Source organism: Nasonia vitripennis, assembly GCF_009193385.2.
Source record: "Nasonia vitripennis strain AsymCx chromosome 5 unlocalized genomic scaffold, Nvit_psr_1.1 chr5_random0004, whole genome shotgun sequence".
Taxonomy (NCBI): Eukaryota; Metazoa; Arthropoda; class Insecta; order Hymenoptera; family Pteromalidae; genus Nasonia; species Nasonia vitripennis.
Window position 1 is genome coordinate 1,088,831 of NW_022279655.1, and position 27,445 is coordinate 1,116,275.

At 37.0% G+C, this 27,445-nt stretch overlaps 1 protein-coding gene across 1 annotated transcript; it reads right to left on the reverse strand.

Moving 5' to 3' along the window:
- Positions 1–8,507: 8,507 nt before the first annotated feature.
- Positions 8,508–9,551, reverse strand: LOC107981169 (uncharacterized protein DKFZp434B061-like). The gene is made up of 3 exons (XM_016986107.2): positions 9,398–9,551; positions 8,918–9,310; positions 8,508–8,632 (listed from the first exon to the last, which is right to left on the reverse strand). The coding sequence occupies exons 1-3, from the start codon at positions 9,549–9,551 to the stop codon at positions 8,508–8,510; spliced, it is 672 nt and encodes a 223-aa protein (XP_016841596.1).
- Between the last annotated feature and the right edge of the window lie 17,894 nt (positions 9,552–27,445).

The window sequence follows — 27,445 nt, forward strand, 5'->3', positions numbered from 1 at the left end:
AGCTGCGCGATGGTAAGAAACATAGATCTTGCTGTTGGATAGAAATACGAATTTCATCACTGTTGTCAAAGCTTAATGATGAGTATGGTTGATGTGCGTCTACTTCGTAATAAGCAATAGACTCATCGAATGCGATACCTGATCGAATGCTTAGAATTTCGTCCATTTTTCTGGAAACAGCAAAGAATTATACACGTGAATTTTTTCCACGAACTTTTAGTCCTAGACTTTTCAGAAACTGAATGCTCTTGCGTGTTAACGGTTTGAGTTTCTTCGGTCGACTGATGACTGGTTGCCATGATGACTGATTTATATATGATCCAGAATTGTAAACGATGCCCATTATACAGATTTGAAGTGAAGTCTAATAGTGATTTCCTCTCCTCGAAAATTCACTAAATTTCCATCCTGATCGACAATTTGAATTTGTAGATGATCTATGCACTTGACACTGACCGGTAGATATATGACGTGTGACGGAACTTCTATTATTTTATATCCCGAAGGCACTCTGGGAAAGAACTCATGGATTGTATGAACTTTCTGATTATTGATATAAGGACCTCCAGTAATATTGCACTCAACTCTGAGTGCATTGATTCTCAATATTTTCACTGGTAAATCAGAGCTGTGTTGAATGTTCTCTTCGAGAGTGCGAGGAGCAAAGCCAAGGAAACGGTCTATGGAATCGTGAGGTGTGAGATCTATCGGATGACAACAGAGAATTTTACTTCTAAGAGTATTGTTGTTAGCTTTCAAAGAGAATTCGATTCCTTTGGATTTCAAGGTTGCTTGTAAAAATTGATTAATAGCATCAATCTCATAACTGCCAGTAGGAATATTAATAATAATATCTCCGTTTAAATGCAGTTTATTAATTGAATAGTCAACATTGTGAATAGAGTTAAATGATAAAAGTTCAACTAAACCCAAGACAAAATTTATATGCTTCGATAGTTCAATCGAAGGAAAATATTGCGCTTCTAAGACAGATGAGTTTCCTGAGAGACTCAGAGTGAAGCTATCTTCCATGACTGATCGGAAGATAATGATTCCATTCGTCAGTGAGCACCTCTTTTATAGTCTCCCAGCTAAGTAAAAGAGACAAAGATGACCACATATAAATGAGTCAAAATTTTGATATCTTTTATAGTTGTATTTCACTTCTTTCACGTTAAAATACAACATGAGATCTTTAGGAGATTTAAGATCACCAAAACTATCAAAACAAATCACTTCAGGACCACGTTTGCGATAGCAAACCCAGTGAGTGCCTCTATTTTTAAAGTCGTCCAAGTTTACCACTGCTTACTCATTATGCCATGGACCGCCGGGAGGTAGATTATTTCTCATGAAAACACCTCTGAAATCTGAGATTTTCATCATATGAGCATATTTTTTTAGATCGTAGTCAGTCAGTGCATGATTTGGCAAAGTTAAATCGAAGTTTTTTTTTACTGACTTGATGACCACGACCTATATGAGGTTTCATAAATAATCCCATTCCAGTTTTATAGGGCTTAAGATGAAGACCTCTGCCTAAAGCAATAGCTTCCATGGTCTTATTATGCCTCTTACTTTCTTCTTAGCTATTCCAGCAGCACCTCCTGCTAGAGCACCGGTGGCACTTAGTCCTGCGAACAATGGAATGAGTGTATGTCGTGTTTTTTACACGCCTGATCAAGCGGATTAATACCAGGATCTCCTCTTTTCATTCGCTTTTTCAATTTAGTTCCGGGACCGCAGTATTGATATCCAGGAAGATGCATTTCAACACAGGTAAGTTACCTACAATAACCAATTCTACATTTAGATCTACGAGTGGAAACAATGAATCAGCTGAAGACTTTTTATCATTGTTAGATAAAAGCCGTAGAACAATTGATAATATATACGGAGTGCGAAAGGTTGATGGAGAGTATATGATTGGTGATTCAGAAATTGAATTTGATGATAATTAAGTCAAAGTCAGAAATGGAAAATATCCTAAAAGTAGTGGACTTATGGAATTGCTATTTAAAAAATATCCGAATGATCTTCTTTTGAGTTCAGCAGATCGTGAAAATTATCGCAAGATTCTGAAAACAACAAATGCTCATCGAAAAAAATTCAGCAAAGATGAATCTATCCGAATGTCGAGAAGTAATAAATATAAAAATATCTTAGCACCAATGTTCCGCAGCACTACACGTAACAAGAACAACAGCAGCGGAGGAGGACTCATACCTAAATATAAAATAGCTAAGAAAAATTCTTCTATTAATCTCGTCTACTGGGATGATCCAAACGAGCTTACTGAAAGACTTCGACTATTGATTGCCGAACGATCAGCTGGAAATAATAATCACGACAATTACTGTGGTGTTGATTATATCATTGAAGAAGTGAATAAACAATTAAAAGTTCGTATAGACGAATTTCCAGATGGATATTCTACCTAACTTGCTCAAAGCATATAATTCGAGAAAACATCGGACAACAGGAATCGAGCCTGAAAATGTTACACAGGCAAATGAGCGAGAAGTCAAGAGACGTTTTCCAAATGAAAAGTCGCCAGTCAAAAAACCGAAATTTAAAGTAGGAGATAAAGTACGAATAAGTACGATAAAAAATGTTTTTGTAAAAGGTTACACGCCAAACTGGTCAACGGAAATTTTCACAATAACGCGAGTTGTTAAAACAGATCCAGTAACTTACCATCTCAAAGATTATTATGATAAACCCGTCTCTGGCGGCTTTTATGAAACAAAAATTCATAAAACTATGTATCCGGAAATTTATTTAGTAGAAAAAGTTTTAAAGAAAAGTGGTAAACGCGTATATGTTAAATGGTTAGGATTTAGTGACAAGCATAATAGTTGGATAGATACAAATAAGATTGTATGAATTATTCAAGGTTCAAATAAATAAGAAAGTAATTGTTATTATATTTAATAATGTATTTATTCATGTAAATTACACATAAGTTTAAAAAAAAGAAAGTAGTATTTAACAATTATCAGTCTTTGTATTTCATTATTTTAACATGTGGTGAACTTAAAAGAAGTTCCACCCTGATATGTTATAAATAAACTAAGTTTATTTGCTGTGTTAGAGAGATTATTGAAAAGTTCTTGATCTTTCAAGATTGCTGATGAGATCTTTTTAAGTATCTTTTATCATCATGCGGACTTAGTGCTATTTTATTCTGTTTTTCAGTATGCACTACATGCATTTTAGAGCGAATGTTGCACTGCTCACGTTTAACAATAATTTGTTCTTCAAGAAATTTTCGATAATCTTCGAACGTGATTGTTTTCTTCACAACACTCGATTTTATGCCTTTGGCTTTTTTCACAGTCTCAGATCCATCTATCAAAATACTATACATTTTGCTACGTAAACCAATAAATTCCATCATAATCTTGCCACAGCATTCATCTTTCATTAATCCAGGCATTTTTTTATTGACACGCGGGATTCCAAATTGATTGTTCTCTTTGTAATCAGAAGTATCAAATTTGTGCAAGTCTTCTTTCATTATTTTATACATATCCACGTCGACGGCTTCATATATTAGACTATCTGTGTCGGTGTAAAGGAGTTTACATTTGTCCCCAAGTCGACGCTTCATATATGAATAATGAAAATCGTATAACAATGTTTTAGACAAATCGAGAATGATGAGACCAACGTATATTGTTTTTTTAATTGTAATACTTGTTCTCTTTAGCTGTACAGCAACCAAATTTTCATCAAAGATAGCACAACTATGAAAATTTCGTTGAGCTATACGTGCTTCTGCTCCATATCGACCTGTAAATTTATTCACTAATCGCACATCAACGCGAGATCGTTCTCGCTCGATGCACTTACCATATACTGCATTAATTAATAACTTGTAGAAAAGCTTTTCAAACTCATTCTTGGCCTGCTTTCTCTTCTCTGTATTAAATTCAACATATGGTTTGAGCCAAGACTTCTGCTCAAAACTCAGAATCCTATGCACTTTTTTTAGTCGAAGTCCATTATCTAATACCTGTTTTATCACAAGATAATGAATGACATACCTTTTCTTATTGTTCAAAGCAGTCAACAGTTTCTTTTGCTTTGAACCAGGAGGTGTACGATGCTCTGCACAAAAAGGCAAATCTTGATGATCATCATGTATTTCTTCAGGATACTCTAAATCTACTTCAGCAAAGTAGCCTGTATCAGAGTCTGGTGGTGCATTGAAAAAATTTGAATTCGTTTCATATTCGATCCATTTGAATTTTCCCACTGGTAAATACTGCACCATAGCCCATCCATAAAGATTATTAATATCAAAATAGAAGAGTGTCTTCGTTTTCTGATTCTTATCGTATGATGCTCCCATGTACGGATTGTTCGCCTTAGCATACCGATTGCAACATTGACTTATTCCTCCTCGAATGCCTGCTTCAATAAACATCAGCATATCTATATCTGTAAGAAGCTCCAATTCCACTTTTGTCATTATTAGAGCTGCTGAAAATGTGAGACCTGGAGTCGCGTAAAAGTGTGCAGGACATAAACTATACGCTTTCAGAGATGTCTCTCGAAAACTTTCGAAGACGTCAGCTAATAATAAAACATCTGTTTTCAAGTACAAATCTGAATATTTACCCAAAGTTTTTATAGTAAACATATTCCATACTGTAACAGCATGGTGATAGTCTTCGTCAATAATATGAGAATCTGTTAGTTTATTGTAAAACTCATTCTTCTCTGGCAGTTTTGTAGTCATCAACTTGTCCAATCCATCTACGAAATCATATGGAAATATACCTTTTCGTCTAAGAAGATTGATTTGTTCAGCTGTAAATCCATCATTTTTAAACTCATTTACTGCTATCGGCACGGTTTCCAAATATGATGCAAGCTTTTCCAACGATGATGGTAAAAAACGCCATGAATCTATAAATCTAAAACTGATGTCACAATCATCTATATACTTCGTAAATGAAATATATTTTTCTTTGTTGTGAGGTATCAGAGATACTCGTCCATTCATTATTGTAGAAGTAGTAATCTCTTTCAAAATGAAGTGTGTGTCATAATTGAGGTTATGAAAGATAACCGGCAAAAACCTCGAATCCTTGTAATTTAAATTGCATGAATTGTGAGCTGCACCTCTGAAACTAAATAGAAAAAAAAGTCTTACATGTTGTATAGCATTTAAGTTAAATATTATAATTCTTCTAGATCTGTAAGTCTCATTGGTTTTGGATTTTTGTAGAGTAGATCAATCTTTTCACTAATTCCTTTCAGTTCTCGAACAAACCATTTTGCCGGTGTCTCTTCATCTTCATTTTCTTATCTGTATGATTTATAAACAGATAAACTGTCATCGAAGCTGCACTTGCTATATACTGCCTATGCTATATACTTCATGAAGCTGAAAAGCATTTTCATTTTCAGTAGGCTTTAACAAACATTCAAAATCTGCATAAATAACAAAAGGAACTTTTTCACTTTTATTGTAATCTTCAAATTTAAGAATGTTATTCTTAAAGTCGGGCAAATTAATTCGACATTTATTTAAATTCTTGCAATCATTTTCGTGCATTTCCAACCTTTCTTCACAGTAAAATATTTGTAAACACCTTTCGCAGTGGTATGATTTTACATGAGATTTACTTAATTGAGTGCTTAAAAGTCGAGACAGATATTTAATCCAAACGTAATGGTATTTAGGCAAGCTTCCGCCATCATCATGATTATTTTCTTCATTTTCATCTATGTAAAAATCTTGAATGAGGAGTAGATTAACATGTTTTTCTTTCTTTTCTTTTGTAATATGGCATGGCGATACTTCGAACTTTGCATTGTACTTTTTTAATATGTATACATTTATTGAAATATCATTTAATTTTTCGAATTTCGGAACATCGTTGAGTTTCACTGGAAATTCTATATCACCAAAGTTCAGCTCGTTCTCATACAAACGATATTGATTAACTCTATTGGGATTAGTTTCACTAGGATGCAATGCTGAAAGTATAGCATACTTGAAACATTGATTATCATTATTATGAACATTAACACATGCCTTTTTCTTTTCTATAAACTTTGGAAGTGGAATGAAGGAACTCCCCTTGATTGGAGAATATTTTTTCATATTGATACACAAACTGATAATACTCGTCAGGGTCCAGTCAGAATCTTTCTCCTGGAATTCTTCAAGCTGGGTGAGAATAGGTTCTTTGATATGATCCTTGAACCATTCTTCCAAATTCGTTGACATGAATGTTGTAACACTTTCACTTGTAAAATATTTAATGTCATATATTTAATGTCTGTCGTTTCCTCACCATTTTTTTGCATAGAAAATTCTGCGATAAAGTCAGAATTTATTTTTACAACGTTATATTCCTTCAAGCAATCTTCTACTTTAACCTTGAAGAGCTTTTGCGCATCGTTAAAAAAACTTAGAATGTCTACATGCTTTATGTTTACAACTACACCTGTTCTAATTCGATTTTAAAACGCTGATTCTACATCTCGCCACTCAACTCTAGCTTCAGTTTCTTCCGGTTGTAGACCGCCTCCTTGCTGAAGACGTTGTTGGAGTTGAACTTGCACACATGAAAGATGTGTCATACAAGATTGATATTTCTGCTTTTCTCCTCTTGCAAGATTAGCTTTGTCGATTTTTTCGTTCAATTCCTTTATTGTGGAATTGCACATGTCCAGCCAATAATGAATATCATTATTGCTAATTTCATGTATATTTCGCAAAGTATCATGCACTACTTCAACAAGGCGTTCAAAAAGTTGAAATGAAGCCATATTTACTTTTTCACTTAACACTCACAAAACAGAATTGTATAAAGAACTAGTTTCGTGTACTGTAGTAGACGAAGTCTGCTCCTCACAGTAAAATTTCTTGCTATATATATAGACGAGACCACGAAAGGAAAGGAGGAAAATTTTAGAAACTACCAATGAATAGGAAGTTTGACAAGGAGAAGGGATATTTTCTTGGGAAGGGATGGATTTTCTATCTTTGCTCCAATGAGAAGTGGTCATCTTCGACATTGAAAAGCTGAGGAGTAAGTCATGACGAGGAGAAGGGATATTTTCTTGGGAGGGGATGAATTTTCTATTTATAGACCAATGAGGTCTATGCTTCTTTTTGACAACCAATTGTGTGACAACCAAGGTGGAGTTTCTTCTTATATAAGTAGGATGACAAAATTCATCTGTTCATTTACAATAAATTCGTTTTATAGAACTAACTCTACGAAGCTGCAAGATGACTGCAATGCGTGAATACAAAAGGATATTTCAAAATACCATACTGAAATATCCGGAAGAAAATGTTTATATTGTTGACATACAAGGATTTCAAAGAATTGCTGCGGATACTTTCATTTTCAAGGAAATTAGTTTTCTAAACCTAAGAAAAACAGCTTTACCAACTGCTTACCTCTTCAAATCTCCAATGCCGTGGGAAGAACTTACCGAGAAAGAAAAATGTATGATACATTGGCTAGAAAAAAGTCACCATGGAATTGAATGGAATTCCGGTGACATTCCATACCATCGACTTCAACATGTCTTACAAATCTTTACACGAGATGTTAAAAAGATATTCGTTAAGGGAGAACAGAAAGCACTGTGGTTGAAAAATTATTTGCCGAATACGTAAGTATTTATACATTCCTTCAGTTCTTTTTTTTTTCATGCTTTTAATATTTCAATTTATCCACATTATTTTTTTCAGTCTAATATGTAATGTCTAAGATCTTGAATGCCCTCCGCTCGAGAACATAAAAAGCAATAAAAATTACTTTTGCTTACACCATCATCTTTCTTTTAGAAGAAAACCATCATGTGCCGTCCATAATGCTCTTTCAATAAGAGCTTAAATAAAAATTATTGAATAAAATGATTTTTTTTAGAAAAATTTAAATTTTTACGATTATTTTTTTAACTTTTCAAAAAATTTTGTACACAGTTGTTATTTTTTATTATAAAAAATATAAAAACTTTTATTATTAATTTGAAAAGGGATTGAAATTTGTCATCACCTCTTATTCACACTTCTTAGTAAATTTATTAGATTAGTTCATTTATTTACTTAAACTAAAACGAAGACAAAGAGCAGAGTAATTCAATTTAAAAATCATACCTAAATTTTCTGAAATATTTTACAATTTTTTCAACTTCGTACACCTATCGTTAAATAAAACTTTGAATTTGAGAAAACTCTCGCCAGTGTCCGTCGTAGGTTAACCGGAGCTGACGCGCATGCGCATCAGCTTCAGTTAACCAACGGTCAGCGCTGGCGGGAATTTTCCGGAATTCAAAGTTTTAATTAATGGTGAGGTGTTCACAGTTCTTTAAATTTATTTTTTTGTATAATATTTGTAAATTTTATTTACGTTTACATGATCTATTATTATCTTATCATCTATAATCATCGGTAAATTGCGTTGTTGTTGCTGTGGTCGCTGTTGCTGTTGTTGCTGCGGCTGTGGTTGCAGCTGCTGTTGCTGTGGTTACTGCTGCTGCTGCTGTTGTTGCTGCAGCTGATGTTGCTGATGTTGCTGATGTTGCTGCTGCTGTTGACTGTCTGTCCTTTTCAATTGTAAAATACCACGTCTCGGTACTGGTCTTGTAACCTCTGAAAAAATTAAACGAACAAAAAATTAATTTATTCTATAAAAAATAATATAAAATAAAACTAATTTACTATTAAAGCATTTTTATCTGAAGTCATTGTAGATGTTCCTGGTTTTGGTAACGTCTCTCTCTCTCTCTCTCTCTCTCTCTCTCTCTCTCTCTTTCTCTCTCCTGCCTTCTTCTGCTCTTTGCCTTCTTGTTCTGTAAAAATAAGAAAACAAATTGGCATTATAATTTTTTTTTAAATAAAGTTATATCATTTTTAGAATAAATTTAATATTTTTACCATTTGCTTTTCTCTTCATATTCGAGGATGTAATCTTAGGAATCCGCTTGAGATCGCATATACTTTTAACGGATTTGCACGATGCGTAACTGGATGATGTTCCGCTTGAACTGGAGCTCGAGCTCGAGCGAGACCGTCTTCTTCGGGTCGCCGAGGATTGTCGAGGCTGCTCAGCCGTCGGTGATCGCCGTGGCTGCTCAGCCATTGGGGATCGTCCAGACGAGTTAGCAGCTGGGGATCGCTGCTGCGGGTCAGCCACCGGGGATCGTTGAGGCAGGTCAGCCGCCGGAGATCGACGAGGCGGGTCAGCTGACGGCGATCGACGAGGCAGGACAGCCGCCGGCGATCGCCGCGGCGCCAATTGTTGCAAAGCAGCATTCGGTGGTTGCGGCACTGCAATATTACAAAAATTCAAATAAATTAATTAAAAACTTAAAAAATTCGTGACTTTAAAGTGGAGTAATAAGAAAATTAACTTACATGTTTCTACTATGTCCATGGCCCAGGACACGTAGTCTAGCATCGTCAGGAGAGTCGGTGCGTTGGCGATCAGCCAACGTATACGCTCCTGAGCATCCTGTAGACTTCGTCGGCTCCGAGAAGGCTGCATTGATGAACTTTTCTTCGAAAACATTTTCTTGACAGCTTGCAAGAAAACCTGTGACTGACTCCGGTGTATCTTGAGGGGGTATTTATACTCGAAAACAGGAGCACACTTTTCATTATTTTGCCGAAAATCCTCTTATTTGCTGAGCTTCTTTTCCCACTACTTTCCTGAAAAGTCCTCTAATAGTCCAGTCGAATTAGGTGGAATCTCGTAATATATTTTCAAAAATTAAATACAGCAATGTTTCTGCACTTTATGGCGTAAAAAGGTATGTAGAATGATAATTTCCAAAAACTAACTAAAAAGGAGTAGAGGAAAGTTGTCAAATTTGCATATAAGTGGCAAAATTACGTGTTTTTTAGTTTTTTCAGTGCCGATCAAAATCTAGACGATCTATCAAAAAATAACTCATATTATGTTGAAAGTACTTAAATTACCTACACATAAATGCACCTGAATTATTTTCTCATCAATTAGTTAAGTGTAAAATTAATACCGAACGCGAACAAATGCGTTTTCGAAAATTAGGCACTATTATTGCAAAAATCGATGGATATTGATGAAACTTATGGAAAAGATGGTCAATACAACTGTCAATATGTGTGCCAAAAGCTGATTTGATTGACCGTCAAATGTTGCTAATTACATTTGTTAATTTATTTTGATGATTTTTTTGCAGCTAATTGTTTAATTACTAAACGGTGGTTTCATAAGTTAATATCGCGGTTACAGGTTCTATTTGGACCAAAGAATCGTATGAAAAAAGAAAAATTTCAAAAAGTTAAAATTAAGATACTGTTTGCAACCAACAAAGTGGGACGTCTAAAAAAGCGTTATAAATAAATCCCGGCAGGGTCAGAGAAAAGTCGCTATGCAATTCGCTCTTTTTGCGTTGAATAGAGCATATTTTTGTCGTTATTCTCAAAAAAGAAAAATTCATCTAGGTCTCTTTCTTTGGAAGATAGTTTTTTTTTTATAACGTCAATTATTAATAAACTTTTTGACGTATCGAACTGAAATTTTGGGAATAATTAAAGAAAAAATTCAACTTCAATTTTCAAACAGTTTCACATTGATATTTTAGTTAATAAACGCGCTAGCAAGAGTGAATGTTAACGTGAATGAACTACCTGTGCGCGCGAGGAGGAACGCTGAGCGCGCGCATGCGCGCCCGACTTTTGATTTGAGTTTTTCAAATTCGCTTGGGTCTCTGTAACTCGAGAACCGCTCGGTGGATTTTAACGATTTTTTTTTATTTGGGGTATCTTCTCGAGACGAATGCGATGCCGTAATAAAATTTCATTTTTATAACAAAATTTCGTCGCAAACTCAAATTTAAATAATTTATAATTTTTAAATATTCTTAAAAAAATAGTTTTAGCAAACTAATATTATTTGCTACCCGAATATGTCATATATTCAACTTTTACGGCTTCAAATCATCATTCCAATTAGAGTCTCTGCCACCTACAACAGCTGCAGCTGCGCAACACGCTTTCCGCGTTTATTTCCAGTTGCAACTGTGGCAGGGAAATCATTCTTTGAATGCATGTGATTGGGGGTGGATTTCTTCGGCGTCTGGTGTAAAACCAATATACACCGAGAATAACCTGCTAATACCAGAGACGCTTTTAAAAATTGTTTCCTGCAGCTGCAAAAGCAATTGCGTAAAACAAAATTGTGGCTGCAGAAAACACGGTTTAAAGTGTACTGAAATCTGCAAAAATTGTCACGGTCAGTGTGACAATACAGAAAAACAAATAGTTGACGAACTGTTGGAGGATACAGAAATTATTCAGAAAGTATATTTGAACAACCAGATATCTTTCAATACGTAGAAGATGATGATGAAGTAATACCTGCGAAAAAAAGTCGAATAGAATAATAAAAAAAAAATTGTCATTTTATAAGAATAAAATTTTGTATTTTTATAAATATAATTAATTTTTGCGTTCAATTTTTTTACTGTCCTTATACCTACGAAAAAACAAAAGAAAATAAAATACTTTCTCTAAAATTATTATCAATAATCGCAATTTAAAAAATTTAATGTTGAGTTTGCGAAGAAATTTTGTTATAAAAGTATTATATATATATATATATAACGACAAAAATATGCTCTATTCAACGCAAAAAGAGCGAATTGCATAGCGACTTTTCTCTGACCCTGCCGGGATTTATTTATAACGCTTTTTTAGACGTCCCACTTTGTTGGTTGCAAACAGCATATTAATTTTAACTTTTTGAAAATTTTCTTTTTTCACACGTTTCTTTAGTCCAAATAGAACCTGTAACCGCGATATTACCTTATGAAACCACCGGTTAGTAATTAAACAATTAGCTGCAAAAAAATCATCAAAATAAATTAACAAATGTAATTAGCAACAATTTGACGGTCAATGAAATCAGCTAAAAACTAATTTTTTTTTATCCCGATCGTCTACGTTTTTTTAAAATACGTGCAAAATGTGTTCAATTTTTTCGTTTTTTTTTTTTTTTTTTTTTTTTTTTGAATAAAAATTTTGGTGTTATACACGAATATCTCCAAGAAACTTGTATTAATCGGGCTAAAAATTTGTGTGCGAACTCCCCTCGTAATAGTAAGGTAATTTATTTTGGGCTTGATCCTGCATCTATACGCAGAATGCGGTCACATCCAAAAATCGCTAAAAACGGTTTTTTGGCTCTAACTCGGATTCTATGCATTCTACAAAAAAGTTATACAGAAAAGTTATAGATCTCGAAGAAATACAACTTTTTTCTATTTACACTTAAGCGTGAAAATGCTTTTAATACGAGTTAACAGGCCAAAATCGATTTTTTTATAACAATAATCCTGTATTTATTATAAAACTTTGAGGCTATACATTATACATAAAAACCTTAAATATAAAAGTTGTAGACATTTTAAAAACACAACTTTTCACCGTGACAAACATTTTTTCAAAAAGCTTATAAATACACAACAACCCTAGAAACGATTTTTGGTACATATAATTGAATAACAATTTCGGTGTGACACGCCCTATCTGGCCCAAAAGCTTTAATTGATTGCCTGACGCTTGTGCTTTGCGCGAGCATCAGGCAATATCGAGGTGAGCGCGCAGCGCGAGCGTTAGCGGTCGTGGCTTACACGCTTCACGTTTTGCGGCTTGCCGCCTTGCATCGCGCTGCCTTGCCGCCTTGCCGCTTACTCGCAAGGCGGCAAGCCACCGTAGCCGTAAGGCCGCGTGTGGCGCGCTAGTTATAGAATATGAACACTGTCGTCAATTTATAGGCACGACCGCGACAAGGAAGTGCCTTATAGTTTTGTCATCGAAAAATGTGTGAGATGCGATATCTCACACAATTTTCGACCTATCCGGCTAAAATTCTGAGTCTCCTCTCGCACAAACCTAAAAACTAATTTTTTTTTATCCCGATCGTCTACGTTTTTTTAAAATGCGGGCATAATTTGTTCAATTTTTGAACAACTTTTTTCTATTTACACTTAAGCGTGAAAATGCTTTTAATTCGAGTTAATAGACCAAAATAGTAGATAGGCTATAGGCATACCAGAACATAGGCATACTAAAACACCCCCTCTCCTCTCAGAGTGTTTTGGTACCCGATGAAAGAGGAGGGATCCCCTCTCTCTCTCCAAGATACTAGAACACCCTCTCTCCTCTCAGGGAAAGATTGCAGCCCTCCCAAAAGAGAGGGAAGCGCCTACATTTGCTTGGAAAAGCTCCTCCTTCTCTGTTTTTCGAGAAACGTGTGAAAAGCGAAGGTGGTGGAAAGTGTGTAAATGCATCCTTATAAGATAGCAGTCAAAGTTAATAAATTTATCGGAGAAAAATAAATCCCGCTTTCTCACAGTTTAAACTGAAAGATAATAACAAGAATAATAAGCACATCTGCTCGCTCTCGTGAAGTGATGAACCCTCAAAGCTGTTTGCACGTTAGATTGTCACGAACAGAGATAATTTTCACACACACTTGAAATTACTGTTGATTCTTAAAGAGATAATCTTACGCTCAATAGATCTCACATGGGTATCTGTGCGGCAAACGCGCAGGTATACACATTTCCTCGACCGCGTACTTACCTGCACGTGCGTATACACATCTGACCCGTCCTCTTCTCGCTCAGGCATACATATTTTCCCGACCGTTTGCTAGCCTATGCGTAAGTATACACATCTGGCTGATTGCTTGCAGATTAGCAGATAGATTATCCGCCAAGTTAATATGTGCATGTGTGCGTTTCAAGAAATAGGATTTTGAATTTTCACACAGATAAGTCGGATACGTGCTGAAGACTCTCGCATGAAAATTTAAGATATGGACAGTCAACAGTCAACTCTCTCTCTCTCTCTCTCTCTCTCTCTCTCTCTCTCTCTCTCTCTCTCTCTCTCTCTCCAAGAAAGCGTAGGTGTGTACTCAAGTGATTGAGGGATGGTAAAATTTTGCTGAGAGGGAGGAGATTTTGAAAATTCCGGTGGGAAGTGTCTAAGGGAGGTTCTATGAGAAGAAAGTGGAAATTTTTCGCAAATCGAAGGACTTTTGGTAATTGCAGTGGAAAGGGAAGCTTCGCTGTCCACCCTATTTAAGGACCTGGTGCATGCTTCGTCAGTCAGTTCACTCTTCGTTTTCAAGTTCATTCTTCAATTCAAAGTGTGAGAAGATGGAAGGAATCAACGACAGCATGAAGGCAGCTTTTGAGAAAGTCAACGGCTATAGAACAATTGTCCATCTCTTTAATGTGGCGTGGCAGTTGATGTCCTGGACATCGAATGGAATTAATGATGATTCCCTTTTGAGAAAGTGTAAGTGTTATTTTTTTTACATTAGTTTAGATTTTATTTGTAACATTTTTTTAAATTTAATTATTTTTGTTATATTCTTCAGCTCTACCAGCCGAGTTAACTGCTGCGATGAAGCAGCTGAATGAGGGTGCGCTCACCTCACCAGAGTCACAACAACAGCAGCAACTTCCATCAATTGGTGTGATGCAGCAGATGTTTGAAAGTATATCATCCTTATCAGAGATGCACCACCAGCAGCAGCTTCCACAGGAGCAAAACTCGCAGCAACAAGCAGCAGTCGCAGCAGAAGTCGCATCCGCAGCCAAAGCCGCAGCAAAAACCACAACCGCAGCCAAAGCCGCAGCCAAAGCCGCAGCCATAGCCAAAGCCAAAGCCAGAACCACAGCAGAAGCCAAAGCCGCAACCGCAGCCAGAACCTCAGCAGAAGCGAAAGCAGCAGTCGCAGCCAAAGCCGCAGCAGAAACCAAAGCAGCAGAAGCCAAAGCAGCAGAAGCCAAAGCAGCAGAAGCCGCATCCGCAGCCAAACTCGCAGCCACAGCACCAGCTAGGAAGCCACTCAGGGACCCTCGCTCTCCGCCGGCAGCCAAAAGTGATCGCCCTTCTACGTCTGCGAAAACCGAACGTTCGTCCTCATCAAGCGATCGCAATCGCTCGTCTTCGAAAAGCGATCGCAATCACTCGTCATCAAAAAGCGATCGCCATCACTCGTCATCAAAAAAAAAGCGATCGCCATCGGTCATCTTCGATAAACGAGCGCCATCGCTCATCTTCGAGAAACGACCGCACTTCTGTACCGAGCGATCGCCACACAAGTACGGCAAGCACGAGGGCTGATTGCCAAGCGTTGAATACATCTGTTTGCGCTGTTGAGCATTTACAGCCTCCTCTACGATCCGTAATAGCATCCAAGGGGATTAGGCTATCACAATCTTCAAGGGCGAGATCAAGCTCGCGTACAGGCTCAAGCTCGAGTTCAGGCTCAAGCTCGAGTTCAGGCTCAAGCTCGAGTTCAGGCTCAAGCTCGAGTTCTGGCTCGAGCACCAGCTCGGGATCCAGGTCGGGATGTGGCTCTGACAAAAGTTCAAGAAAGAGGAAATCTGATGGTTAGTTATAAAACAAAAAATTTAATTTTTTCAAAAAATAATAATACATATTTTTTCTTTAATTGCAGATGAAGCAATTAATGGTATAGGTGGTAAAAGGATGACATTCACATCATCTCAAGAGAGCGAAAAATCAGGTGAGATAATTTTTTTTTTCATTCATTTCATTTCATTTTTTATGATAATATATATTTTTGTTTTTTTTTTGTTTATTATTGCAGCAGAAAAGAAGGAACGGAGAAAACTTTCGTTGTTTTTAAAAAAGACTGATTTACCACCACCATCTCCGCGACAGCGGCCATCACCACAGCCTCTCTATCATGCAGATCAGCCGATGCCACTTCAGCATTAAGCAGATCAACCGATGCCACTTCAGCATCAACAAGAACAGCAAATGGCACTACAGCAACGAGCACGACCGCGTATATTGCAAGACGAAATGCTCAATGATCCGCTTATCGTGTTCGATAAGAAAGCAAATATGCGAAAAATCTGAATGATATTTTTCAATAAATTTTTTGTAATAAATTTTTGATATGATAAATGTAAAAAAATAAAAATAAATAAACATAATTTTCCACTAATATTTTGTGTTTCCTGCTTGATTAAACATTATTCCTTTTAGAAATTTATATTATAACGCATGTTTACTGTCGTTGATCGCGCGTTACAACCAGGGCCAGAAGGGTCCTGTTTATTATAATTAGAAACGTCGGACATGCAGAAGGCATGGCTCAGCCGACTCACGCGGGCACGGATTTACCTATGCCATCTGACACATTGTCACGTCTTGACAGCGGCGTGCGAGTAGGTAGCAACAACGTACGTTGCCGAATATATATATAAGGTTGATAAGGGAATAAAACATAAAACATTCATTTATTAAAATCATTTTTTATTTAGTTAAGCTGATTTCCAGTATAAGCAAATACATTTTGAATTTTGATTATCCACCGTATCTAAACTAAATCGATCATCTAAATAATCGAGTAGCCAGGTTCGTATTGCAATAACGTTTCGAACAGCACACATAGGCACTCTTCTAATGCAGAGATCATGATTAAAGCAGATGAACTGCTTATCATATATTATTTTTTCAAACGATGGACAGCCAAAATTTTCGACGTTTGTGATTGATCTGAAAAAATAAATAGAAGAATGTGTGAGGGATTTTTTTTTTATGTGAAAGTTTAAATAAATTTATTATATTTGCAACTTACAAATCGGGCAATAAATTTGTTATCCATTCTGCTTTCTGCTTTCCTTTGACGAATAATTTTGTGACTCTTTGCGTACATATTTCTAAAATTTTATGAAGACGGTGATATGGAATATCTCCAGAATCCCATTCTATGCCGTGATGGCTCTTTTCAATCCAGTGAGTCATACATTTTTCTTCCTCTGTTAGTTCATCCCATGGTAATGGAGGTTTAAAGAGATACGCAGTCGGTAAAGCAGTTTTACTCAAATTGAGAAAACTGATTTCCTTGAAAATAAAAGTATCGACGGCAATTCTTTGAAAACCTTGAATGTCACAGAGATAAACTTTTTCTTCTTCTTGACATTGCAATATTGTATTTCTAAACAATACATTATATTCACTTGAACTTCTATCAATCACGCTAGTCATCTTGCTATTCAGTAAGAAATGATCTGAGCTAGACTCTTACTCTCTGTTTTTATAATACATAACTCCGCCTCTGGCTTATCTAGGATTTTAAAAGTCGATTTTGGATTGGATGAAAAGAAAGAAAATGCATCCCCTCTCAAGAAAATCTTCGTTCTTATCTTATCTATGAACTCTTCGTCCACACCATTGGTCTTTCCCGAGAAAATCTTTCTCTTAATCTTATCTACTAGCTCTTCGACTCTACCATTGATCCTTTGCGAGAATACCTTCTCTCCCTATTTAAGAGCGTATAATAAGGAGCATCTTCCTTGAACGATCACAGTTCGTCAGTTGCGTTTCCTTGATGTAAAGTGATAGTTTTGTGCAAGTTCACGAATAATATTCTAGTCATATTTCAGTAAAAAGTAAAGATGAATTCGATGGATTTTTTTGAACGTCTTGTTGGCTTACTTCGTGACACCATACAAAGTAAAAATGATATGAGCGATGAAGATATTTATCATTGGCTGGACCTTTATAATTCTACGATAAAGGAATTGAACGATAAAATTGATAAAGCGAATTTAACGCGAGGAGAAAAACAAAAGTGTCAAACTTGTTTAACACATTTGTCGTGCATACAAGTTGAATTCGAACAACACCTTCGGTGTGGAGGTAGTTTACAAGCGGAGGAAGAAACTGAAGCTAGAGTAGAGTGGCGAGATGTGCAGTCAGCTTTTCAGAATAGAATTAGAAGTGGTGTGGTAGTGAATATAAAACATGTTGATATTCTAAGTTTTTTAAACGATGCACAAAAACTCTTTAATGATAAGGTAAAGAGCTGCTTAGATGAGCATAATGCAGTGAAAGTTAATTCTGACTTCATCGCCGAATTTTCTATGCAGAAAAGTGGAGAGGAAACAACGGACATTAAATATTTTACTAGTGAAAGTGCGACGATATATTTGTCAACGAATTTAGAGGAATGGTTTAAAGACAATATCAAAGAGCCTATTCTTGCACAGTTAGAAGAATTTCAAGGAAAGGACTCAGGCTGGACTCTTAAACGTATCATAAGTTTGTGTATAAACATGAAAAAATATTCTCCAATTAAAGGGTCTTCTTACATTCCTCTTCCAAAGTATATAGAACGCAAAAAAGCGTGCGTCAATGTTCGAAATTATGACAATCAATGTTTCAAGTATGCTATACTTTCAGCAATATATCCTAGTGTCAGTAACGCCCATCGAGTTGCTCAATATCGTGTGCATGAAGACAAGTTAAACTTTAGTGATATAGAATTTCCAGTAAAGCTAGAAAATATTGTAAAATTTGAAAAACTTAATGATATTTCAGTAAATGTATACATGCTGAAGCAATATGGTACAAAATTCGAAGTATCACCTTGTCATGTTACATCTGAGAAGAAGGATCAACATGTAAATTTGCTCTTGATTCAAGATTTTTACATAAACGAATATGAAGAAATAATCGCGATGATGATGGAAGCTTACCTAAATACCACTATGTTTGGATTAAAAATATGTCCCGGCTTTTGTGTTCTCAATTATCTAAATCTTATATAAAATCTCACCATCGTGAAAGGTGTTTACAAGTATTTTACAATGAAGAAAGATTGGAATCTCACGAAAATAACTGTAAAAATTTGAATAGTTGCCGGATAAATCTGCCTGCCTCTAAGAATAACATTCTTAAATTTGAAGATTAAAGTAAGAGTGAAAAAGTTACTTTTGTTATTTATGCAGATTTTGAATGTATGTTAAAGCATACTGGAAATGAAAATGCTTTTCAACTGCATGAAGCGTACAGCATAGGCTACTATATAAAATGTAGCTATGATGATGGATTATCTAGCTATAAATCATACAGACAAGAAAATAGAGATGAAAAGACACCTGCAGAATAGTTTGTTCAAGAGCTGAAATCAATCGGGGAGCAGATTGAACTACTCTACAAAAATCCTAAACCATTAAAACTTACAGACTTGGAAGAATTATCTTTTCGAAGGGCAACGATATGTGATATATGTCGAAAACCAATCCATGGTGATGAACTTGCAGTACGAGATCATTGTCATCTTACGGGTCGGTATGTTGTCACTTTAATTACTTTGAAAAATTGAATTTACTAAATTTTTTAGCCTAATTTTTTTCTTCAGTTTCAGAGGTGCAGCTCATAATTCATGTAATTTGAATTATAAGAATTCGAGATTTGTGCCAGTTATTTTTCATAACCTCAATTATGACACACACTTCATTTTGAATGAAATCGCTACTTCTACATTGATGAAAGGACGAGTTTCTCTGATACCTCATAATAAGGAAAACTATATTTCATTTACAAAGTACATTGATGAATTGGACATCAGTTTTAGATTTATAGATTCATGGCGTTTTTTACCATCATCATTGGAGAAACTTGCATGCGACGTTGCAAACGTCGCAGCCGCGTCGATACGAGGAATCTCGTTCGATGCGGCCAAGCTCTGAGTGCGCGGAAGAAACAAGCGAGTTGGATTGTTGTTGTCGGTGCCAGCCTGACCTCGAGTTCGAGGAACGGGCCGGCTAACCGTCCACGTTAGCGCGAGAGTGAGCATCGTTGGCGCGAGAGTGAGCCTCGACGGCGCGCGCGCTGATTGGTCCTCCGCATGTCGCGAGCCAATCAGTGGGCGCCGATGTGCGACTCGCTATCCGCGCGGACTGCCAGCCAATCAGGCGCGAGGAAGATGCGCGGGCCCGACGAGCGCGAGTGGAGAGTGAGCGCGAGAACGAGCGGGAAATCGGGGAGTTCTCTCACGACTGTCGACGGAGTACGTCGACGTGCGAGAGAGATACGTAGCCTCCTCTGTTACGAGGAGAATCGGGAAAGTCTCCCGAGGTTGTGCGAGTGTGCGAGAGTGTGAGAGAGTCATAGGTGCAGCGCGTTGGCACGAGCAAGTGCCGACGCCCGGACGAGCCAGCAACCATCCGCACGAGAGGAAGGAAGCTAGCCAGTCCGCCATCATTGTCCGGAGGACCAGAGCAACCAGCAGCCTTGGCGTGGGAGAGCCGAGGAAGCTAGCCGTCACCAGGTCCACGAGAGTCAGGGAGGCGCCGGCGGGAGCACCGACGGACGTCCACCAGGGAGAGAGCGAGTAAGAAAGTATTAGAGAGAGAGAGAGAGAAAGAGATAGAGAGAGAGAGAGAGAGAGAGAGATCCGAGAGTGAGGCGAGTGTGTTGCGGGCACACTAGAGAGAGAGAGAGAGAGAGAGAGAACTCGAGAGACCAGGGTGTTGGTGTGCAGTGCGGGCGCACACCAAGACGTCTTCTGCGCGAGGCGTCTGGCCAGCGCACGCGAGAGAGAGAGAGAGAGAGAGAGAGAGAGAGAGAGCAGTGCGAGGAGACGCGTGTGCGTGAGATAGAGACAGCGCGAGAGAAAACCCTATAGCTGCGCGGCTGCAGCAGGTCGGGCTTGCCACAAGCGGGAGGCATAGCCCGCGCGCGCGCGCGCGAGAGAGAGAGATCACACTGGCCGCGCGAGAGCCGAGTCGAGCGCGTACGTGTGCGAGCGAGAGAGAGAGAGAGAGACAGAGAGAGAGAGAGAGAGAGAGAGAGACAGAGAGAGAGTGAGGGAGAGAGAGAGAGAGACACAGAGAGAGAGTGAGGGAGAGAGAGAGAGAGAGAGAGAGACAGCCGTCAGCGGACTGGACCTGGGCCTGTGGCCCGCCGTCTGCTGCACGAGCGTGGCTCGTGTTTGAGCGTCCCAGCGTAAGCCCTGCGTGGCGAAACTGTGCGCGGGAGGCACTACAGCCACCGTGTTGTAGGGAAGGGCTGGGCGAAATACATGTGCAATAAAACTTAACCATTGTGTGTGATCATTTTCCCCTCTCCCTAGCGTTCTCCCAAACGTGATGATCGCGGTCAAATCCTACGTTTAGAAAAATCCTAGTGCATGCGAGGCTCTAGGTGTTGCGCACCTGTGTTGGGAGGCACAGCGTCGCAAACGTGCCGATAGCAGTAAATGAGTTTCGATCTGATGGCTTCACGGATGAAAAAATCAATCTTCTTAGACGCAAAGGCATATTTCCATATGATTTTGTTAATGAATTAGATAAACTAATGACATCAAAACTACCAGAAAAAATGAATTTTACAACAAATTAAAAGATTCACATATTACTGAGAAAGATTACAATCATGCTGTTCAAGTCTGGAATATGTTTACTATAAAAACTTTGGGTAAATATTCAGATTTGTACTTGAAAACAGATGTTTTATTATTAGCTGACGTCTTCGAAAGTTTTCGAGAGACATCTCTGAAAGCGTATAGTTTATGTCCTGCACACTTTTACGCGACTCCAGGTCTCACATTTTCAGCAGCTCTAAAAATGACAAAGGTGGAATTGGAGCTTCTTACAGATATTGACATGCTGATGTTTATTGAAGCAGGGATTCGAGGTGGAATAAGTCAATGTTGTAATCGGTATGCCAAGGTAAATAATCCATATATGGGACCTTCATATGATAAGGAGCAGAAAACAAAGACTCTCTTATATTTTGATATAAATAATCTTTATGGATGGGCAATGGTACAACCTTTGCCAGTTGGAAAATTTAAATGGATAGAATATGAGACAAATACATGTTTTTTCAATACACCACCAGATTCTGATGTAGGCTATTTTGCTGAAGTTGACTTAGAGTATCCTGAAGAAGTACACGATGATCATCGAGATCTCCCTTTTTGCGCAGAGCATCGTACACCACCTGGCTCTAAACAGAAGAAACTTCTAACTACTTTGAATGATAAGACAAGGTATGTAATTCATTATCGAGCACTGAAACAGGCGATAGATAATGGACTTCGACTGAAAAAGGTGCATAGAATTTTGAGTTTTGAGCAGAAGGCCTGGCTCAAACCATATGTCGAACTAAATACAGAGAAAAGAAAGCAGTCCAAGAATGAAATTGAAAAACTGTTTTATAAATTATTAATTAATGCTGTCTATGGAAAGTGTATCGAGAGAGAGAGAGAGAGAGAGAGAGAGAGAGAGAGAGAGAGAGAGAGAGCGCGATCTCGCGTTGATGTGCGTTTAGTGAATAAATTTACAGGTCGATATGGAGCAGAAGCACGTATAGCTCAACCAAATTTTCATAGTTGTGCAATCTTTGATGAAAATTTAGTTGCTATTCAGCTAAAGAAGACAAGTATAACAATCAAGAAACCAATTTATGTTGGTCTCTGTATTCTCGATTTGTCAAAAACATTAGTATATGATTTTCATTATTCATATATGAAACAACGAGTAGGAGAAAAATGTAAACTTCTTTATACAGATGCAGATAGTTTAATATACGAAGTTGCGGACATTGATATGTATCAAATAATGAAAGAAGATATACACAAGTTTGATACTTCTGATTATGATGAGAATAATCAGTTTGAAATTCCGCGTGTTAATAAAAAAGTTCCTGGATTGATGAAAGACGAATGCTGTGGCAAGATTATGACAGAGTTCGTAGGTTTAAGAAGCAAAATGTATAGTATTTTGATTGATGGAGCTGAGACAGTGAAAAAAGCCAAAGGGATAAAGTCCAATGTAGTAAAGAAATCAATCACATTGGAAGATTATCGAAAATGTCTTCAAGATCTTGTTATTATAAAACGTGAGCAGTGCAATATTCGTTCAAAATTACACATAGTCCATACTGAAAAACAAGAAAAAATTGCTCTAAGTCCTGACAATGATAAAAGATACTTATTACCTCATAGTACAAATACTTTGCCCTGGGGTCATTACAGAATTATGGAAGAACAGATGACGCAAGCTGCAATGCATGTAGAGGGGGAAGCGGAGGAGAGGGGATACAATGCAGCTAATGGCAATGAAGCAGAAGAATAAAGAGAGGGAGAAAATGAGAGGGAGGATGAGGTAACCATTGGCAATGATGCAGAAGAAAAAAGAGAGGGAGAAAGTGGGAGGGGGGATGAAGGTGAACAAATCAGAATTGAATACGATGTGCCTGAGGAGTTCATGCACGAATGGGATCCATCATTAGATAAGATAAGATTAGAATCAGAAGAGAGAAGGGATATCTTACTAGAGGCAATGGAAAGGGCAGGAATTGTGGTGGGAAATGGGCTATATGAACGCACGGACAACAACGAGGAGCACATTCGAGAAATCGAAGCGAACAACGAACCTTCTACAAAGAGACCAAGGCTCACCTAACTTCATAATAAGTAAGTTATATTTCATAGTTCTCCCTCATTACTTGTCTTTAATACAATTTTCTCTAACATCAATTTTTATTTATGCTTTTTTCAGAATGGATCTATCTGCACTCAACAAGATTGCTGAGCGAGAGTTCTTGCCAAAGAAAAGAGCAACAGACATGGAAAAAGATCATCAGTATATGGTGACAGCACTGAAAGAGGTCAAGACAAGGTTCGGTACGAAGATTGTTGCTGAACTTGATGACAGCTTTCAAGTTTTCTTGCCAGAGAAGATTTCATCGGCTATTCTGAAAGATGAAGCGTTTTTCAATTCACTCTGCAATAGTGCAAATAAACTTTGTTTATTTTTAAAATATCTGGGTGGATCTTCTTTTAAGTTCGATTCTAGTACTCAATAAGAATGAACAAATCACAAATTGATTTTACAAAGATATATTTTTTATTAACTTACACATAATAATAATACATGAATAAATTTAATATGATAAACATAATACATCTGCTTTTTTTATTTACTACAATCTGATCCTTTTATCCATAAAAAAAAGAACATAAATTGTTAATATAGTTACATTAAAGAATCTCATTTTTATTTATCCAACTATTATGCTCGTCACTAAATCCTAGCCATTTAACATATACACGTTTACCACTTTTTCTTAATACTTTTTCTACTAGATAAATTTCAGGATACATAGTTTTATGAATTTCTGTTTCATAAAAGCCACCTGAGACGGTTTTATTGTTATAATCTTTGAGGTGGTATGTTGTCGGATTAGTTTTGACAACCCGCGTTATTGTAAAAATTTCAGTAGACCAGTTTGGTGTGTAACCTTTTTCAAAAACATTTTTTATCCTACTTATTCGTACTTTATCTCCTACTTTAAATTTCGGTTTTTTCACTGGCGACTTTTCATTTGGAAATTTTGAGGCTCGATTCCTGTTGTCCGATGTTTTCTCAAATTGTATGCTTTGAGTAAGTTAGGTAGAATATCCAACCATTTATAGCTTCCCTGTTTGCTGAATTCTGTCCACATTGCATTTTTTAATGTTCTATTGAATCGTTCGCATATACTTGCATGAAGATTACTATGCGAAGAGTATAAGTGTATATTGTGCTTCTTCATAAGTTTTTGAAAAATTGAATAGTAAAATTCTTTTCCTTGGTCAGTTTGTAGATTCTTCGGTAGTCGTCCTTCTTTTAGTATTAACTTCATAGCTGCAGTAACATCATTACCACTCTTTGACTTGACTGGCATGGCCCATGCATACTTTGACAATATATCTATGACAGTGAGTAAGTAATGAAAATCTTTGTTTTCTTTAGAATATGGTATCATTTCTACAAGATCCGCTTGCCAAGTCTCGTCTATTCCACGTATGTCATATTTTCTTCTATTGTATCGCCGACGTGCTGGCTTGTGCAGCTCTTCAGCTACTCTATGATGTTCCATCTTCCTTTACAGTAGATGAAAATCCATCTGGAAATTCGTCTATACGAACTTTTAATTGTTTATTCACTTCTTCAATGATATAATCAACACCAGAGTAATTGCGAAGAGTTGTACTATAAAGATAACGCAATTTTGCATTTACTTCCAATTGATGTTTTTCAACTTGCTGCTTATATTCTTCTATAACTTGCCCAGCTTCACGTAATTCCTCAATAATCGACTGGATTTCATTGACGTGATTATTATTTCCAGCTGATCGTTCGGCAATCAATAATCGAAGTCTCTCAGTAAGCTCGTTTGGATCATCCCAGAAGACGAGATCAATGGAAGAATTTTTCTTAACTATTTTATATTTAGGTATGAGACCTCCTCCGCTGCTACTGTTCTTTTTACGTGGAGTGCTGCGGAACATTGGTGCTAAAATATTCTTATATTTATTACTTCTCGACATTCGTATAGATTCATCTTTGCTGAATTTTTTCCGATGAGCATTTGTTGCTTCCAAAATCTTGCGATAATTTGCACGATCTGATGAGCTCAGAAGAAGATCATCCGGATATTTTTTAAATAGCAATTCCATCAGTCCACTCGTTTTAGGATAACTTTCATTTCTGACTTTAACATATTTATCATCAAATTCAATTTCTGAATCACCAATCATATACACTTCATCAACCTTTCGCACTCCGTATATATTATCAATCGTTCTACGGCTTTTATCTAGCAATGATAAAAAGTCTTCAGCTGATTCATTTTTTTCCACTCGCGGATCTAAATGTAGAATTGGTTATTGTGTCATAAACATCATCATCATCATCATCATCATCATAATCATAAACAGTATAATCCAATAAATTTGATTTATTGTTCTTATTTTGATCGTTGAGCAAACTTGATCGATCGATTTTCATTCGTTTTTTCATTTTCTTACTGCCGCTGTTTCTATCCAAAATATGATTAAATGGTTGCTGCAGTGTGCTTTCACTTTGCATCTCAACAAGTTTCTCAAGTGGTGAGATGACTGGTTTTAGAGTATCACCGATGACTTTTTCAAAATCATCTTTCTCCTGTTTTAATAAAGTGTATTTTTTTTAATAGCCTCACGAGCTCGCAAGAGCTCACTAAGAACATTCTTCTCTTTCTTGAAGTCTGACATGTTGACGTGGTGATGTCTACAACTGAACTGCAAGTTAGAGACCCATAATTACTTTTTTATTGCAAAACAGTCAAATCCTTTTCTGTATCTACCCTCATTCATCGATCTATCTTTGTCAATGACAATGAATCCATATCTATCATTCTTCCAACATTCAGAACAAAGATTTCGAAATTCATTAAAAGTTAAATCGGTGTTCACATGATCTTCATAGATATGTTTACGATTTACATCATCTTGTCGATAAATTACTAACAAATTGACATTATCCCTAATCAAATGTTTTCCTATATGAGCATAAGATTGACATAGATAGAAACTATCTACACTTTTATGTCTCCCCATACAGAAGAATGCTCTGACGTTATCCTGCTTCTCACATGCCACATCATCAAAAATCATAATTGAATTTGGAAGGGCTTCATCCGGAGATACTACAGATTCATGCTCACTGAACGGAAGATATGATACTCCTTCAATCGGATCCAGGACATTTTTGAGAAATTGATACTTTGGTTGATTCAAGGATTTAGAGTATACATACAAATTTTCAAACCTAAGACCATTGGGATGTGTTATTAAAGCCAATAAACTATTTGTTTTTCCACAGTTCGATGGCCCACAGAATACTGCTCGTATACTATCTGGTAGTAATTCCCCATGACGCTTTTTTCTTTTCTCTTTTCCAAAATCGAAATTTGTCACGGGGAGTTTGACGTTCTACCCGGTAAAATCCATGTTAACTCAACAGAGTCAGATATAACATTGAGCTCTTGAAATATAAACGCCCTTTTTATACCATGAACGTCAGTTGTGAATCAACGCTCGAAGAGAGATGATCATACATAAATCTCAGAAACATCCGAAAGGCTATGGATCGCTTGATAAAGTTATCAATAACTTACCTGTTGAAATGCATCTTCCTGGATATCAATACTGCGGTCCCGGAACCAAACTGAAAAAGCGAATGAAAAGAGGAGATCCTGGCATTAATCCGCTTGATCAGGCGTGTAAAAAACATGACATTGTTTACTCCGATAAAAACGGAGATCGTAAAGCTGCAGACAAGAAGCTTGCTGAGGAAGCTATGCAACGTGTCAGAGCCAAGGATGCTAGTCTTGGTGAAAAAGCTTTTGCTTTTGCTGTTAGCAATGCTATGAAATTAAAAGGAAAAACCGGAATGGGATTGAAATTTAATAAGTTAGTGACTGTAGCTAAAAAATCAATGACAGCAAGTAAACATTCTCGCAAGGTTATTCAATCAGCCTTGAAGGGTGCACGTCAAGCTGTTAAAAGTGTAGGTGGAAAGAAAAAAGTTATCATTCCACGTGTTCTGCCGCTTCCATCAAAAATTGGTGGAGTTCTTCCTTTTCTCATTCCATTGTTCGCAGGACTAAGTGCCACCGGTGCTCTAGCAGGAGGTGCTGCTGGAATAGCTAAAGCAGTTAATGATGCTAAAGCTGCGCAGAAAAATCATGAAGAAAGTAAGAGGCATAATAAGACCATGGAAGCTATTGCTTTAGGCAAAGGTCTTCATCTTAAGCCCTATAAAA

Bases quoted from the DNA above. Each gene is read 5' to 3' on its own strand.
- LOC107981169 (XM_016986107.2), bottom strand. From the start codon at position 9,551: ATGTTTTCGAAGAAAAGTTCATCAATGCAGCCTTCTCGGAGCCGACGA. The intron at 9,311-9,397 runs GTAAGTTAATTT...GTAATATTGCAG, and splicing joins CATGGACATAGTAGAAACAT to TGCCGCAACCACCGAATGCT. The intron at 8,633-8,917 runs GTAAAAATATTA...TAATTTTTTCAG, and splicing joins TATGAAGAGAAAAGCAAATG to AGGTTACAAGACCAGTACCG.